At 40.1% G+C, this 16882-nt stretch overlaps 2 protein-coding genes across 3 annotated transcripts in view; one reads left to right on the top strand and one right to left on the bottom strand.

Moving 5' to 3' along the window:
• Positions 1-163: 163 nt before the first annotated feature.
• LOC143176968 (tetratricopeptide repeat protein 5) lies at positions 164-3080 on the bottom strand. 2 transcript variants are annotated; one of them, XM_076374657.1, is made up of 8 exons: positions 2689-3078; positions 2166-2516; positions 1847-2089; positions 1727-1780; positions 1463-1648; positions 1146-1318; positions 917-1061; positions 164-845 (listed from the first exon to the last, which is right to left on the bottom strand). In XM_076374657.1, exons 1-8 carry the CDS (start codon positions 2770-2772, stop codon positions 726-728), a joined length of 1356 nt encoding a protein of 451 aa, XP_076230772.1. In that variant the 5' UTR covers positions 2773-3078; the 3' UTR covers positions 164-725. The 2 variants fall into 2 exon arrangements, with proteins under 2 accessions (XP_076230772.1, XP_076230771.1); XM_076374656.1 differs by having other exon boundaries at positions 164-1061; positions 2689-3080.
• Positions 3081-3798: 718 nt separating this feature from the next.
• The window catches only part of Ubl3 (ubiquitin like 3), an 86016-nt gene continuing 72932 nt past the window's right edge, over positions 3799-16882 (top strand). Inside the window, exon 1 of the mRNA XM_076392969.1 lies at positions 3799-4226. Within this exon, the coding sequence (XP_076249084.1) occupies positions 4197-4226 (30 nt within the window). The 5' untranslated portion in view covers positions 3799-4196. The remainder of the gene's footprint in view (positions 4227-16882) is intronic.

Genomic DNA, 16882 nt, shown 5'->3' with positions numbered 1-16882 from the left:
TAGCTCGATTTTTTTCGTCAATGTAGGCTGACGTAGTGAAGTTAGTATTCGACAAAGAATTTAATATTATTCTTTAAAAAAATCAATTGTAAACTAAAAGATACACTAAAATGTGTTGAAAAAATCAGTATTTTTATACATAATTCAACCGTACTATTTGTAAATTATAGCATATCTGGCGTTTTAGTTATCAAGAGAATCTTAAGAATTCAACTGCTTAAATTTTGATAAATCTTTAAGTGAAAATGTTATATGCTTCCTAAAAAAAATATTACAATTTGAAATCACGTTATTAAAATTTTTAAATCTATGTCGTTCAACAATTTTTTATATCTATGGTTTATCAAAATTAGTGAGTTATAGTTCTCAAGGTTTTCTTGCAAGGTAACATATCGTAATTAAAATGTAACAATACTTATGAGGCATGAACTCCACGAAAAGAACAAAATTATGTAAAACATCTTTAAAATCTAATTTGTCTGCAACTGGAACCATATTTTTATGAAAAACGCGCAACAATATTATGCCTATTCACCTATCTTTAGCAATATTGACTGTGGTAAAACTATTTAATCCTATGCACGTAATGATAATACTTAGACTTAAAATTCGAATATCACATCAGCTATTGACAGTGACACACTTCCACATTCCAGTTAGATAACTTTCATTATTAATTATTTTTCGTCATAAATCCTCGAATGAAAGTTTACGCATTAAGCTCGTTAATCAGTTTTCTTAAAAGTGTGAAATTTCGCAGTGGCCTGCTGCTCTCTACCTAGTTTTCTTCCATTCACAACCAATATAACTGGAGTTTCAACGCGTATAGATTTGAAATCGAAGTCCTGAAAAAAGACACGTTTATATAATTAGCTTGAATGTTAATTCTAAAAGAATGTATACAGGTTCTACCAACATTATTCAAATACGAAAATTTCTGATGGATAACGTAAGGTTCAGGTATAGCAACAGAATCTCCCACAGTAACTCCACGACCTTTAGCCAGGTTGTACACAGTTACAGCGATACACGTCTTCTCTGCATCGACAAGGCAGAAGGCGCTGGAAATTTACAGGCACATTAGTCAAGGTAGTGAACACAATTTTTCATGTGTTGCCTGTTTACTTATTGCGAAGTACACTCACAAAGGTACACAATCGGTGTCTTGTATCCAACATACTACTTTTCCCAATATAACTTTCTCTGGATTGACTCCAACTGCTAAATCTTTGAGTGATATTAAATCTAATTTTATGGTTTTCTGACCAGACGTGTAAGAGCCACCTTTGTATGGTCCCAAATGCTTATCATCCAATGCCTACATTTAATTAGAAACCTATAAATATGTATATGTACCAGCGTCATACATTAAGCTTATACAGTTTTACAGAATGAAAGCTATTAGAAAATCAGGTTTGAAACACAGGATAGATACATTTACTGTTTAAATATTTCTAAATACCCGTATCATTTGGTACAATCGCTTCGGTTTCATTCTACCATTATTGTTTACTAAATTTTGTACATCCTTCAGATATTGTAACAATTCATCCCTTTTTCCTCGAGGTGTCTCCCATATTGGATCCAACTGCATTGCCCTCTCGAATGACTTTAACGCTGAACAATACTCTTCTTGATATTTCAGTGCCTGATATGCAAATTATATAGATAAGTATACAAGCAGTAAATATCCCTAAAACCTTGTGTTCTATTTAAAAATACTTACCACTGCCTTATTATGGAATAGGTGAGAATTACTTCCTGCTACGATATCCTTTTCCTGGCAATTTAAAAATATTAGAGAATGAACTCATATATTTATATAATTATATTTTAAGCGACTCACTGCTTGTGTATAAGCTGACATACAGAAACGTAATGTTGTGGGATTTTGTGCTATGGTAAAAAAGGAAGACAAATAAGCATTTCCTAAAATTGCCCAGGAGGTACCATCCGTTGTATCAAGACTGACTGCTTCTTTAGCATATTCCACGCCCTGTTGTACATTCTGTATTCGTTGTTCTGCAGTAGAAACTGGTTCTTGCCTGAGTACCATTGACAGATTTCGTAAAGATACTTTATTTCTACCCTGGAATATTAGTTAATTAATTATAGAATGTATGATTAACATGTATTCACAATATACAAAATTTAAGAAATCTTACATGGCGTAAAGCACCAACAAAACAGTTTTTGGCTTGCTGAATATCGTCATTTTTCCAATAACATTCCCCTAATTCGTTCCATGCTTCTATTAAATTAGGTTCTAACTTCACTGCTTTAGTTAACAGTTCCTCTGCTTGAGGTGTAAAACGCTCCATAACATTTAAAACTTTTCCTTTTAAATAGTAATATTTTGCTCTTGATCCATCAATTTCATATCCTTTACATTCGTCAAATTTATTTAATGCATCTTTCATTTCTTTCTCCACATCTCCATTCTTCTTAATCGCCTCTTCAATAGAATGGTTCTCAAAATAATGATCTCGAAAAAAGTACAAAGCATTTACTTTTTCCTGTAACAAAAAACAGTTACTAATAAAATAAATACTAAATATTCAGAGGAAAAAAATTGAAATGAAAATAGGTGCTCCAAGTTAACATGAGGAAGGGATAGGTTAGTCTATAGGAAGAAAAAATGTGGAAAAGGTTGCTTATATAAATTCTAATATTAACGCAATTATATACCGTTAAGGCTACAATAGGATCCTCTTTTACAACATTCGCAGACTGTGCTCCTGCAACCACTTTATCGTCAATAATTGCAGACATTTTTTAAAATACTTTAATAAAGAACTGTATCACAGATATTTCATTGTACGTCAAATATTCACGAAGTATGTCATTTTATACATATTTCACGATTACGCGTGTATCAGCGCTTAAACAATGCAATGTAATCTATCGTTCATAAAGTGTCAAAACGTTAACAAATGTAACAGCGAACGAAGAGGTTATGTACAAATTATTTATGCACCATTAGCGTAAAGTACTGTTCACAATAAGGGTAAATAGGATCCATGTGTGTAATATTTTACTGCAAAATATCTTATTATTTTATTGATAATCTGAGCCTCTTAATTAAATTCACTTATATATATACATTTTTATTAATTTAATATTCTATTACATTAAAAAGTTCGTTTTTTATCGGTTCTATTTAACATTATTGCGTATAGTACCCTTAGAGCCTGACCATGACCTCCCTCACAGAGACTCCAAATATTTAAAACAAAAAGAAAAAGAAAACAGTGTAATTCTCACAGCGTGTTTCACAGAAAAGATATTCCCACCACACGCATAGAACTTTACTTAAAAATATTTATTAACCCCTTGCCATACATTAACGAGTTCGACACCCGCACTGTTCACCACATCTCCAGTGCCGATCACGCGGCAACGCGTGACCAGAATTTTCTTCAAACACCCGATCACGCACCATCGCGTACAGGATCCATGTACGCTCAATGGAAGCACCGCGGCTGGCAGTTTGCGACAGTCACCCGTTTCAGATCGGCAGCGAAGGTGGTAACATTATAAAAGAAAATTCTACACACAAGGGTTAACACCCTTCTCTAAAATTTCCAGCCACCCCATATATCCACACAGTTGCCAATTCGAGACACCCTGTATCCCCTATTCCTCTGTCTCCTCTGCAAGCCCCGTTCGCATGTCCTCGTCCCCCCTCCCTCGCAGTTCCTCGCGCCGCCGTCGCGGCACGATCGTCGCTCCCCACCACCGAGCCCCAGCAAGGGTCGAACGGGGCGACTAGTCGATCCTCGTAGTCCGTGACCGAAGCTTGCCCAGTAAGGCTGCATCGTCTCAGGAACGCCATTTTATGTGTTTGGCTCCGAGGCTGGGACGGTGGGTGCGTGCGGTGCAAACCATAGAGAGCGTATTCCGTGTGCATTGTCCGCAAGATGTTACCCAAATACTACGCGGCCGACATGTACAAGTAACGGCAGGTGTTCGGAGTGAGTGATCGGGCAGCGGAAGGGCTCGGGCCGAAATGGTCCCGGAATAGTGAGCTGTGAGAGAGCGTGAGTGTGTTTTCATCGAGAGTATAAGTGCGTCGCACTGGCTTTCTCGTTGCTGTCACCGTTTCATCGTCGCCTGTGCCACACGGGGAGCTCGGCTTCGGGTCAGATCACGGACGGCCTCTGGATTCCTCGGGACACCCTCGCCACCCGTCTACGATGAGTTCGCGCAACATACCCTCCGACAAGGTGAGTCTTGTCACGACAGGCCTCCTCTCTAACATGTCTACCGCACCCTTCCGCCTCCTCTTTCTCCTTCATCCTTCGCATCCACCGCGATCACACGCGCGCGCCGTTCGATACCGATCGCCTGGAGTATCGTTTTACTCGGCCGCGCTTTTATTCACCCGACCCGCGGCCATGGAACCGTCAATGCGTCAAATTTCCCCCCTGGATCAATGAGAGAGACGCCGAGGATCGGGAAACGGACGTGCACCCTCGCGCTGGCGATACCAGTATCTCCGAGCCTTTTTTTCTTTTTTTTTTTCCTCTTTGGTATCGTCTCGTTTCCTTCGAATCATGCCGACGCAGACGCCCCTCGCTCCGATCTGCGCTGCACTGTATAGATTCCGCGGAGTCGGAGTTTATAGTTCAAGGATGGGACAGAAACTTTAGGCGGCAAACGCTGAACAGTGGACCGATGCACTGTGCGTTGCGGTTATGTTGGATGAGAGATGGAATGTGGGTTTGGTTGTGGTGGATTCATGTTTCTGTGATCCATCTTTTATGACGTCGCATAGGTCAGGGTTTTCTTTTCTATTTTGATAGGTGTGCGCGTGTGCGTTGGTATACTGCTGCTTCAGTGTTTGGGCAAAGAGTTTTTTGTATGGATAGTTGTTTTAGAGTTACTTCGAAGCTGTGGGACTTTTATCATGGTAGAGTACTATTGTGTGAGGGTGGTTTAAGATTGCTAATTTGTAACTACTTAGGGGAGTTTTACATATTTGGGAACTATTTGTTTTTGAAGTTACAGGATTACGTTAGAGTATATGTATTTGCATTTCGTGGAAAATATTAGGAGATGGGTTCAATGAGTAGATGTAGATGCTTGTGTGTGTTGAGAATGAAATATTTATTTTGTAATTCCGTGTGGGGTCTCTTAGACCTATTTTATTAGTTATAGGCTAAGAAATGTGTTTCTGAGCAATTAGTATTTGTAGGTTAATATTAGCGAGCAGCTATCGACCTGCACTTCACAAAACATTATCGGTAGGAATAAATTTGTGAAATACATTTATCCTACTACCTTACTATATACATATTTATATGTTTATCACACCCCACACACAAGAAAAATTTTTGTAAATTTACAGGCACAGCAAGAAACATACGTATTACATATTAAAATAGTTAATACGACACCTTCATTTCTTTATTAGCTGTCCTAACTTACTTCCCTCACAAGTCTCCCAAATTGTCTACTTTATATACGAAGTACTTTAGGGTATACAAATACTAGAGTAGTTAACTTAATCCTACTTCACTAATATTCTCAATAGCCGAGTTATTAACTTCGTTCGAAATCGCATTTGCTTTGAAGTCGCAACTCCAAACTCCTAAACGACAGGATTCATGCCACATAGATTAAACCCGCCTCAACTTACAATAAGATTCAAGGCGCTCCTTTCCCTATTTAAACATCCTAACAATCTCGCGCCAAAGATAACTAAATACCCCATCGTCAATTTCGAGTCCTCAACTTTCTTGACTTTATTATCCGCGCCCGCGATTTCACTGGCTTTTTCCATCACCTAAGTCGACAGCTCGCATCCTACCTTCTGTCTCCTTTCCTACGACCATCGAGTCGATTGTGTCGCGTGAAAGTCACAGTGAACGTTCCCCGCGCGTTAGCTCGCCTCACCGAGAACAGTTCCTCTGTTCCAGCTGCACTGCCGCCGCTAACGAGCCTGTTTAATTGCCACCAATCGCATTACCGCGGGTACAAAAGCGGCCTTTGGACTCACCCGTCTTCCGCGATCGATTCTGCTCCCTGTTCCTGAGCGTTATTAAATTGGCGGGCGAGCCGACGCTCGTTAGCCGCGGAACGCGTAACCGCGGCGTGAGAATAGATCGCGACCCGGCCTATTCCGCTAAAAATATCGCGGCCATCCGAATTTCGGCGCCAATGGACCGCGAAGTGGATGCAAATATTTGCGCGGCAACGACGATCACGCGTGGACGTTCGCCTTCCTACCGATTAATCGCCGATACTGATCATCGGCTCGTCACGGCGAATGAAGATTTATCGCGCGAGGGAAACAAAGGGAATGGAAAGGAAAATACGAGGAGCCTTGAACGATCGCTCGATTTGTTCTTGCGGACAGGCGTAGCGGGAATATTTTCGCGAGTACTCTTGGGAGATCAGAAGTTGTCGGTGGATCTGGTTGGCTGTGCAGAAAAATGCATAGAGATGGCACAGTGGTGCTTCTCTTGCTGGCTGAATTGGGTATACGGTAAAGTTGCTGATGATATGGGTCTTCGTTCTTTCCTAGGTGATTTTGACGACTTTTAGGTATGTTATAAGTGTCGGCACTTTGAACAACTTTTTTCTTTGACAAAATTGGGGATCGATCTTGGTTTCTGAGATAGGTGCAAAGTATTTGTTAAGTATGGGTTACATTTGATTTAAGTTTGGGAAGGTGTATGGTACTAAAAGCAGCGTGTTTTGAACGCCGAGGAATCTATCTATAGACTTCCATTTTGTATCTATGAACACGGAGAGCAAACTCTATTTATTCCTATAATTGCATAACAATAATAGTATGTTGAGATTAATGGAATAAACACTTTATTAGAAAAATGTGAATTAACGATGATAAGATAAGAATAGAAATAAAGCAGAATAATTATTGCTGTCAACTCTGTGTATTGCCATCGAAATAATTGGAAAAAAGAATAGAAATGAGGATCAACTTTAGAGGAAGTGTAAAAGATGAACCGATCTGACTAATTGCGTGGAATTAGAAACGAATGGGAGCAATTCTGGACGCTGTCCACTGTATGCAATCAGTTGGATTGATGATGCATTTGTGGCAGTGCATTTTCGCGTCGACTGATCGTATTTGAAAATGGCGCCTTTAAAGCCTCTCGGACGGGAAGTGGGATATAGACTCGATGTTTCTAGGTCACGGTAGAAAATATTACTTTCGCTGGTAAAAATTGCGAGGAATGCTTTACTCTCTCGAGGGTCGTTCAAATTTTGACAGTGAAATATGTTTGCTTGAGAGTATACAAATAGTTAATGAAAAGCGAAATTTAGTAGAAGTATGGAGTATTGGAAGAGAGTAAATTTTCTATCTTGAAATTGCAAAATCTTTTGGAGCATTGTATATTTTTAACTGTACATACATGCCATATTCCTGCTTCCTCTTTATCGCAGTTTTTTTGTTCATAGTCTCTTGATGTAATGTATACCTATTTAGAAATTCTGTTTACATTCAGTCGACTAAAAAGGCACTTGTTTACATTCCTGAGGAATTATAAACGCAAGAGTAGTTTTATATCCTCGAGGTTTACTTTGAAACCAAAGTTGATTAACTCCATTTTTTACTCCTCTCAAGAAGAACTGAAGTCCTCAGTATTACACCTCATTTTTTAACATTCTGTATACACAATCTTCAATGGTTATAATTTTTCAATTTGTTGCCAGTAATGAGTTCGTACTTATGCACACAAAGATTACATTACTGAAATGAGTTCATGAGAAAATTGAGTTCGTGTTTCAACTTCAACGACTCCAAATCGAAGGAAGATGAAAATGAAAGTCATTTCAAAGAAAAAGAGTTGAAATGATGGCGACAGCCGCGATCTTACACCGAATAAATTCAGCAATTTATTGTAGTTAGCCATAGCAGGGAGTTGAAACAATTTCGTTTAAACTCAGATCAATTCGTAATGATGGCTTAAAAATCCACTGTAGTTATAATTATTCAGTCGTGGTCGAGCAGCGCGAAAATATAATAGTTCTACAGCAAGCCATTACGCTACGCTAGCGGTGAGTTTTCAATTAAGAAATGTTTCCCTCGGAGAATTGCTGCCTCGGGAAGGTTAGTTTCGTTACAATTAATCGCACAAATTGAAATTCATTGCGAGGTTCTACCTATTCCACCGCCGAGTTACGCGAATCGGCCAACCTTTCGACTATTGATACCAAGAACGTTTCATTATTTTATCTCCCTTCGATTTTATCGACCTCAAGTCCAAATTGTGCTGTAAATCCGAGGGAATTATGTAAAACAATTCTGTCGTATGACAAAGTCCTTGATCGTCACTAAACCTTCAGTGCAGTTCGCCAGTAAAATGTATGTAACACCCAAAATTCACTGTACTCGAAATCTTCAATATTACTGCAAATATAAAGCAGCTTAGATTTTCAGGTATAATCAGTCAAACTTTGGTTGGAAATAGGTTCATCTTCGTTTTGAGGTTAGATAAAGGTCACAAATTGTTCTCGAGTTACACAGACTCACCTTCTAAGATAAAATTATACAAAAGTAGCTTGATACTGGGAAGACCTAATGGATCAGTCTGACCCATGTGCAATTTTTCAAAAATAAGTCTATAACCCTTTAGTAACAGACTCCCATTTTTTTCTATATCATTAAATTCTTATAGATAGCTTGCAGAGTATCACATTTGTGTTTAGGGGAATTTTTCAGTAATTATAATACATGTGATTTCTAGTGAAGCTATCATTTCTAGTGAATTTTCGCTTCCATTTACACAGTGCTTCTGCAGACAGAACTCTGCCATCGTTGAAAGGTCAAAGTTCAGAACGGATGCAGATAAAAAGGACCACAATAATAGAACAACAATAGCCATAAGAAATCTTGAAGTTCTAGTACCTAAATAACAAAAACATACATCTGTGTTGAACAGGCTGACGTGGGTTTATTTCTCAGTAGAAAGAAGCTTTATTCCCAAAGCCTTTTTTACCTCCAAGGACCTAGGTACTCGAATCGATTAACACAATAAGTATCCATGTGTTTAATAATTCATTTCTAAGACACCCGTACCAAACTCGAATGGAACAAAGTGTTTCATTGCGGATGGTTTCGTTGCAGCCCCGCCATTGTCGTTGATATCGAGCGAGAAGGAGGGAAGGGGGCGGGTGAGGTGTCGAGGGAGGGAGGGAAGGTCAAGGTCGATTAAAGAACAGAATGAATACATTTCTTTTCTTCCGTGGAAAAGGGACCTCGGGCTCGTCGTGCACAAGATGTTTCTTCTGACGCGAACAATAAACCGTGGCGAAAGCGGTTAGCCTTTCTCTCTCCGTTTCGTTTCGATCGGGCTCCCCACCCCATCGGCAGAAGTAAAAATCGGGGCTGGTCGCACGAGAGAATCGGTCAGCACACGGATCAAGGTGAATTCGCTATTGTGAAACGCTCCAATCGATTCTCCGTGTCGAGTTTCGTGCTTTTTTCTATATCGAGAGTCCAAACCGAGTCTGGAGGCTGTTTGTGGACTCTTTTATGCGTAGAAGTGGAGAGAATCGGGGAGGGGAAGTGCTGTCGCAGCGTTTTGTTAGTTTCACTTTTTTGTCGCCTCATCTAGACTATTTTTACTAAAGAAAATGCGTGTTTTCTGTGGCGGTGTCTTAGGGACAGTGGAACTGGAGAAAAGGTGGTGATTTTGCGTGGGTAAATAAGTCGAGAATAAAAGATAGAGCTTTTTTATATTCCCCTCCGTTTGAAAGGAAATCGAGGTTGAACTTTAGCCGAGTACGCGTGCACCGAAGTTCAGCTGCAGGCGCTCGAGTTCACAGGGAGAGGGGAATATACATGTACTTACTTGTAGGCAGATCGCTACTCTGCCTATAGTATACAGTAGAAACGAGGAGTATTCCTCTTGCCTCCTCGTCCCCCTCAAACACCTACAACCGTACAAAAAGATACCTTATATCTTGCACTCTAACACAGGTGCATTGGGTGGTAGTAACGTGACCTACGATTGGTCCTACGCGACACCTTCCAGGCCTGCGATTGATCGAATTGACGATGCATCTGGGGCTGAGTGCCAGGTATTTTTTGGTTGAGTGTACCTTGGTGCATGCATACGTAATCATTGTCAGCGGAAATTCGAACTCGGTTTTTTGGGAAGTGAAACAAAGTGTCCGAAAATTTTATTTATACATCTATAGACATCTACTATTTTCGATGTATATAGAGTAGAACCTCGTTCAACTTAATCTCACGACTTGTCCTTTTTTGTAATTTGAAGTTCATTTTATTCGGTGCAATAGTAGGGAATATGAGTATCGTAGAGCATCGATTTAAGCTTGAGTTATAATTTAATACAATTAGCCATCGAGAGGGTTCTTTACGTGTGAGTCTGGTGCTAAGCCAGTCAATCGAGGTCTTCCTGTATTTCTTCGTGTAGAATTATGTACTACCTTCCCAGTTCTACTACCTGCTCTACGATATTCTGTACATATAGTCAACTCACTTGATTAGGGTCACTCTGGGGTCATCCTAAGGTCACCCCAGAGACTCGGAAAAAGAATATGGGTATAAGAATTTTCTGAAAGAAAAGGTGAGAGAAGAAATTAGAAAAGACACTTATTGCTAATAATAGCTGTAGAATAGCCTTCTTTTTTATTGGAAAATATCGATATTTCAGTCAGCCTTCGTCTATAGCTTCTTTTAAAATCCCTCAATTATATATTTCTTTCTTTGCAAGCAATTCTTTTCACGAATCACGAACCAAGCGCTGTTTCCTCAACCATCACGCGTTCACAGTGACTCAGAATCACCTGCACTGACTGTACCTAATGCGTCGTCCCACTTCCTCCAAACACTCTATCATACCGAGTTTCCCGAGTAATTAAAGCGATCGGGTTTTTCAAAGAATCTTCGAACATTTCTATAATTCCCAGTACTTGAAACGCTCCAATTCGAGACCCACGTCATCAGAGGGAACTGTAACGCCGTTGAAACTTGAGATTACATCGGCGGAAAGGCGGTGCTTCCGCCCGAAAGCCTCGAACGCTTTCAAGTCCCAAAAGTGGATCGCCCGTTTCCGCATTTTTGTTTCTTCTTCTTTTACACCCGCTTGATCCCGTTTGATGCGTCCATTTCGAAGCAGAAACTGCTCGCCACTCTCGTGTCTACTCGCTCGCTGTGTTTAATGCTGCGTCCACACTGGTCTCCGCCAGAAAGTGAGTTCAGCAGCGCAAGATAAGGTTTTTGAATCCAGCTTCGGTTTTTAACCCTTTTAGTGCCAAGTAGTAGGATGCAGTGCATTAAAGGAGCACCTTAAAACTCTTAACATCTGACTTGTTCTTTACTGCTAAGTGTATGGAATAAAAAGACAACTTTCTGTGGTCGGTGCACTCTGAAAGGATTTGCGGTCAGCACAGAATTCTTTTTCGATGTATGAAAACTGGGTAAATATTGGCTTGGTAATTCTCACTGTACCTGTGGTTAAGAAGTTGGTACTAACAAGGTTAATAAATCGTTAAATGCTTGTTCCATGAAAGAAATTTATCCCAATAGCTGGACACTAACGCTAACTTTATTTCATTTCAAACTTAAATTCTAATATAAAATCAGTACTACTCGTAAAAGCAACGAATATTATCATAAAATAGTTCAGTTACTAGTACTCAATTCAAGCATTGAGAAACATACAGGTTGTCCATTCGCTGGGACATTCGACATCTTAAGCGTCCAAGTATTGAGACATTTACCTTACTTCCCCATGTACATAATCGACTCTGCTCGACTTTCGTCGTTCTGCTTGCAAGTGGTTCATTTGCTCCATTGTGAACGCGAGGGTGTTTCTTTCGTGAGCAATTCTGGTCAATGTGGACGCGGCATAAAGTCGTGTCCTGTCGCAGTTCCCCAGTCGAGTCAACGTTTGCCGTCGAGTGGTTCGGCTTTTTCGACACGACCAGCCTCGGGAGATGGTTGTTCGGCTTTTACGACGTATCGTGACCCACTGAAAAGCGAAGAGACGATACGTGCAGGGCTCCTCCTCGCTCGTGTCGGCGCAAGACCACTCGAGGCGTAACGGCGAATCGGTCGACGCGTGTGCCGCTCGCGGGAGCGACTCAGGATCAAGGCGAGCTGCACACGATCGCTGCGGGGACGTTGAAAAAGGAGAGAAAAAGCCACGGTCACGTGCGTACCTTTTTTCGTATCGCCGCCGTTCGTGGAACATATTCCGATCGCGCGTTTTCCTGCGAGGGAAATCTGACGGTCGTCACGTACGCGCCGTAAACCTGTGTCACTCTTTCCTTTCTCGCTTTTCAACGCGCCGCGCGAAACAGTTCGATCGAAAGAGGGGAAAGGGAATCACGTCCGTCGAATGTGTAATTTTATTTATACGGGATAGCCCATTGAAAAGAGGTTACCGTGAAGGTGTTCTTTGGTTTATTGCTAGCTCTCTGTTTCGAAAGTGACACAAGTATGAAAAGTATGCTTGCTGAAAAATGTGTACTATTCGTGTCCCACGAGAAGTCTTTCGAAACATATTAAGCGCAGAATATTCCAGGGGACTTTTCGTGGAACAGGACACTTAGCTCAGACGAAGCTGGCTGAAGCTGTACTCTCTGTTTCTTTCTTACACAGGAGCCATTGAATCAGAAAGAGACAGTGTCGGTGTGGTCAGAATCGTTTGAGTTGGTCATACGCTACTGTGCATAAGTATTTGGACATATTCATGTTATTGGAAGTTTATGAAATATTTACTATTTTTTGTATTATGTATCATAGAATTTTACTTGTATTTTACATATTGTAACGATGTGGAAGTGTCTAAATACCTATGCGCGGTAGTGTACCTACTTGGTGTGAAGCACCTTTATGGTCGTAGTTTAGTAATCATAATCACGATTTTTAAGTTGTGCTGCTTTTGAAGCCAGTGTGCGATATGGTGGGAAGAGATTTGTATGGTGCAGTTTTTATTTGATGCAGTTGCCTTGAAGCCAATTAATGCGTTCATAAGTCGCGTTTAGATGAGAAAAAATGTGACCGTGGTGCCGAGAGATAGTGGATACAGTGACGAGTTTGTGACGAAGATATAATTATATACTGTGTTTTATGCAACTTTATAAGTTTATAGTATTAAGTAGGATTTTGTGTTTAATTGAATTACGTATGCAGGATATAATTATGGAGGATGATCTGAACGTAGGATCAGTTTAGTTATATTTTGTAGGATATAATTAATATCCTATGAAACAGATTGCGTAATGTGGAGCCTGGATGTGGGTAAGAGAGTTGCAACGTGTTCAGTAAATCGGGAACTGAAACACAATTCATTGATATAAATGGTGTTTTATTCATACATGGATATACCTGATCCATATATAGATCGGAGCAATTTTAGCAATAATTTATTTCCAACAATATTTTTATTAGATTCTTATTGAATTTGTGGCAAATAATGTGTATAGATTTTGTCGATGATGGCATATCTATGGCTGTAAGGCAAAACGACTTATGTCACATTAAAAAAAATTTTCTCTTGAAAATAAGTGTCCATAAGATAGTATTATAAACGCTGATATCTAGAAAACCAAAACATCTGACTTAGGTCATTTTGCCTTACAACCACAGACGTAGTTTCTTCATCATTTTTTACTTAATACCTTTCACAATCCTTACGAAACTTGTACATATAGTTTTCCTAAACGAAAAAATGAATCAGCGACCAACCCAAGTCGAATATTCCCCATAACTCTCCTTTTCAATTGAACAATCCACTAAATATCGCATAAATCTCCCGACAATAGTAGGATAAATGATTTCCCCGCGTAACAAAGCCCCCCACCGTTTACGCGACGCGGATCGCGAACACAAGGCTCATGTCCTCTTGGTCGAGAATACTCAAGACCCCTTGGCGCTCACGAACTCCTCTTTGGAACCGTTTCCCCGTTCTATTTTAAAGTCCCTTGTTCTTTTGCTCGGCGGGCGCACAACACGTGCCGTGTTTACACGCGGTACTACGGAAGCCTCATTAATGGGACTTCTATATCGAGGCGAGGCACCGCTCATAAGGAACCGGTCCTGTTTACGCGCGAAGCAAATAAAAATTTGTCGCGGCGCGCGTGTCCCGTGAGCAGGCCTCTGTGCCATCGGCCTCTGTTTGTCGTGTAAATATTTTACGGAAACTTCGCCGCTGCCCGACCGTTTCCCGCGATACACGCGTCTGTCTCACGTGATCCCCCGCTCGTAGCAAATTGCCTTCACTTAGACACGGACAAAGGAAATTGCAGCATCATATTTGGTGTTGCGCCGTTTTAATTGCCACACGTAACCGCTCCTGCGCTCGTTTTTGGAAGGTCTCGCGGCAAATTGCAACTCTGAACGTTACATAGGGCTTCTGCAACTACGGGTATTAAATAATTAAGTTTGTTGCTAATTACTGGATACGATACGTGGAACCTTGAGGGATAGGCTCTGAACGCACACGTCTGCGCTGTGTGCCATGTAGGGACTTGAATGACTGTGGACTTGTAGAGTTGAGCTCGCGTGGGATAGGTATGAGTAACGTGTAATAAGTTTAAATTGCAGGTTTATGGGGAAGAAAGTATTTCGTTGGGAAATTGAAGGAAAGTGGTTTATTGTGGATAATATTTTTAGTCATTTTGTTTTCTGCCATTCAGACTTGGACATTCTCGTTATGAGAGGGCTATTTTCGTAGCTGAGAACTGAGTATGCGAGCTATTCTAGTTGAGAGCTTCAGAGCGATTTTCTGAGAACGCTATTTCGGTACTTTTTGTCCCCATACTTCTACTTCGTCGTAATCTCGCAGTTTCGAGACCGTGATTAACACAGGGTGACACCGAAGTAGGCGATCCTACTTTGATAGAGTACTACTCTTCCTAAAAATGAGAAAAAGTTATATAAAACTCATATAGGTCCAGAAACTCTTCCTTTTCAAGGTATAAACCACGTTATTCACAATGGAATATTTTAGGAATGCTTGGAACTTATTTAAAAAATTACTAAAAATCACTTCCTTCTTCTATAACATCTACAAGCTGCACATCGACATTTCATAGACTATCAATGCTCAAAAATTCCTGACACAGAAGAGTAAAATACTCTACCAAGAGGACCACCTATTTTGGTACCACCCTGTATAACGAGACATATCATAAAAAACAGTTGTACAGTTAAAAATTACAGTCAGTTCTCTTATAACGCCATTAATTCATACCGCGTTATAAGAAACTCAGAATTAGTGCAAATGAGAATAATTCATACCGTGTTATATGGAAAACAAGGGAATTCCCCATTAATTTCAACCGTAAAAGTGCACATATTATAGAAACATCGCGTTTCAAGATTACTGTTCGAAGGACTTCGACAAAAGCAATAGCTTCTACCTGTAAATCTGCTCAGTACGTGAGTTAGGTCCTGTGAAATTTATGATACATTAAGGACACATGCATTACCACCAGACTGCATTCGACTGATTGCATCAGGACGATATTCTCGTATCGCAATTGCCGGTTCAATTCGTTACCGCCACAGAACGAGGACGATGGACAGGTGCATAAGCAACTGGGGTATTCACGATCGTTTTCGAGCGCAATAATATCCGGCGGTGGTACAAGCAACCGATATTTCTGCAATAACAGGCCGGCACAATAGACCGCCAAGATCGTAACAGATGGAATTCTGTAATCGGCTGGTAAAAAGCGTGCATCTGTTCGCCTCCCGTGCCGGGCGTTGGTAATCAAATAGAATTAAGTAATTACAGGCTCCCATAATGCCACTTTCCAAGCGGGAGACACGAACCAGGCGTCTACTTCGTGAGAAAAGTATAATAATTGTAATGCGCATAATAGAATGTAGTTAAGAGCAACATGAAGTCGTTAACCTCTTGCCTTACAACACGAGCCAGGCTCGTGGGACGAGTTACAGTTAAAATTTTGTGGTAGATATTGTTGCAGTGTCGAACTTTGCAAAAATGGAGAAATTTTTGGTGATTGGTTACAATTTTTGGGTATACAAGTGGTCTGGAATTTTTTAATACTTATTCAATTTTTGAACGGTTGGAGAATTCAAAGCTTTGAATATTTGAATTTTCAAATTTTGAAGAATTCAAAGCTTTAAATATTCGAAATTTTAAATATTTGAATTTTCAAATTTTCAAGAATTCAAGGATTTAAATATTCAAAATTTTAAATATTTGAATTTTCAAATTTTGAAGAATTCAGAGATTTAAATATATGAATTTTCAAATTTTGAAGAATTCAAAATTTTAATGGCTCATGTATTCAAGTTTTCCAATATCAAAAATTGAAATTGTCAAATATTAGAGTTCTGGAATATCGCATTTTCTACACTTTCAAATATCCAAGCATTCGAAGAGCTCTCCTCGCAAGAGAAATCATAAAGCACCGTTAATGACACAAGCGTTTCTTCTAATTAGTACAGCGATCCATAGATAAGCATACAGCAAAGTAGAAGTATCTGTTACGACTCTCTCCCACAAACGAAGATCTCTGATCCAAGTGCACATACTAGAGGCCTACTGTCATCTCTTCCACAGTAAAACGAAATTCCCAAACTCCATTTCGGAGTAACACAGAGCATTCTTCAACCCCCTCGAATTTAACCGCTGCCATCGTCTCACGTTTCACACAGCTTTCCTATTCTCCTCTCTTCCTGTCCTCTTCACTGATGTCAGTTGCTCGACGTCTGGCTCTAAAGCCTCGTCGGCATTTTATAACAGAATATTCTGATTGGATAGAACAGTTCCGCCAATATCGTGTGTTAAAACTACCGCGTAATTATATTCCTCGGTCGCGTACTTGAGTTCACGCAATACCAAAGGCGGAATCTTCTCAAGCTGTGTAATAACACGGCGAGAGCATTCGCGAGAACGAG

Source organism: Calliopsis andreniformis, chromosome 3, assembly GCF_051401765.1.
Source record: "Calliopsis andreniformis isolate RMS-2024a chromosome 3, iyCalAndr_principal, whole genome shotgun sequence".
NCBI classification, from domain to species: domain Eukaryota; kingdom Metazoa; phylum Arthropoda; class Insecta; order Hymenoptera; family Andrenidae; genus Calliopsis; species Calliopsis andreniformis.
This window is presented reverse-complemented; position numbering and strand designations above follow the sequence as displayed.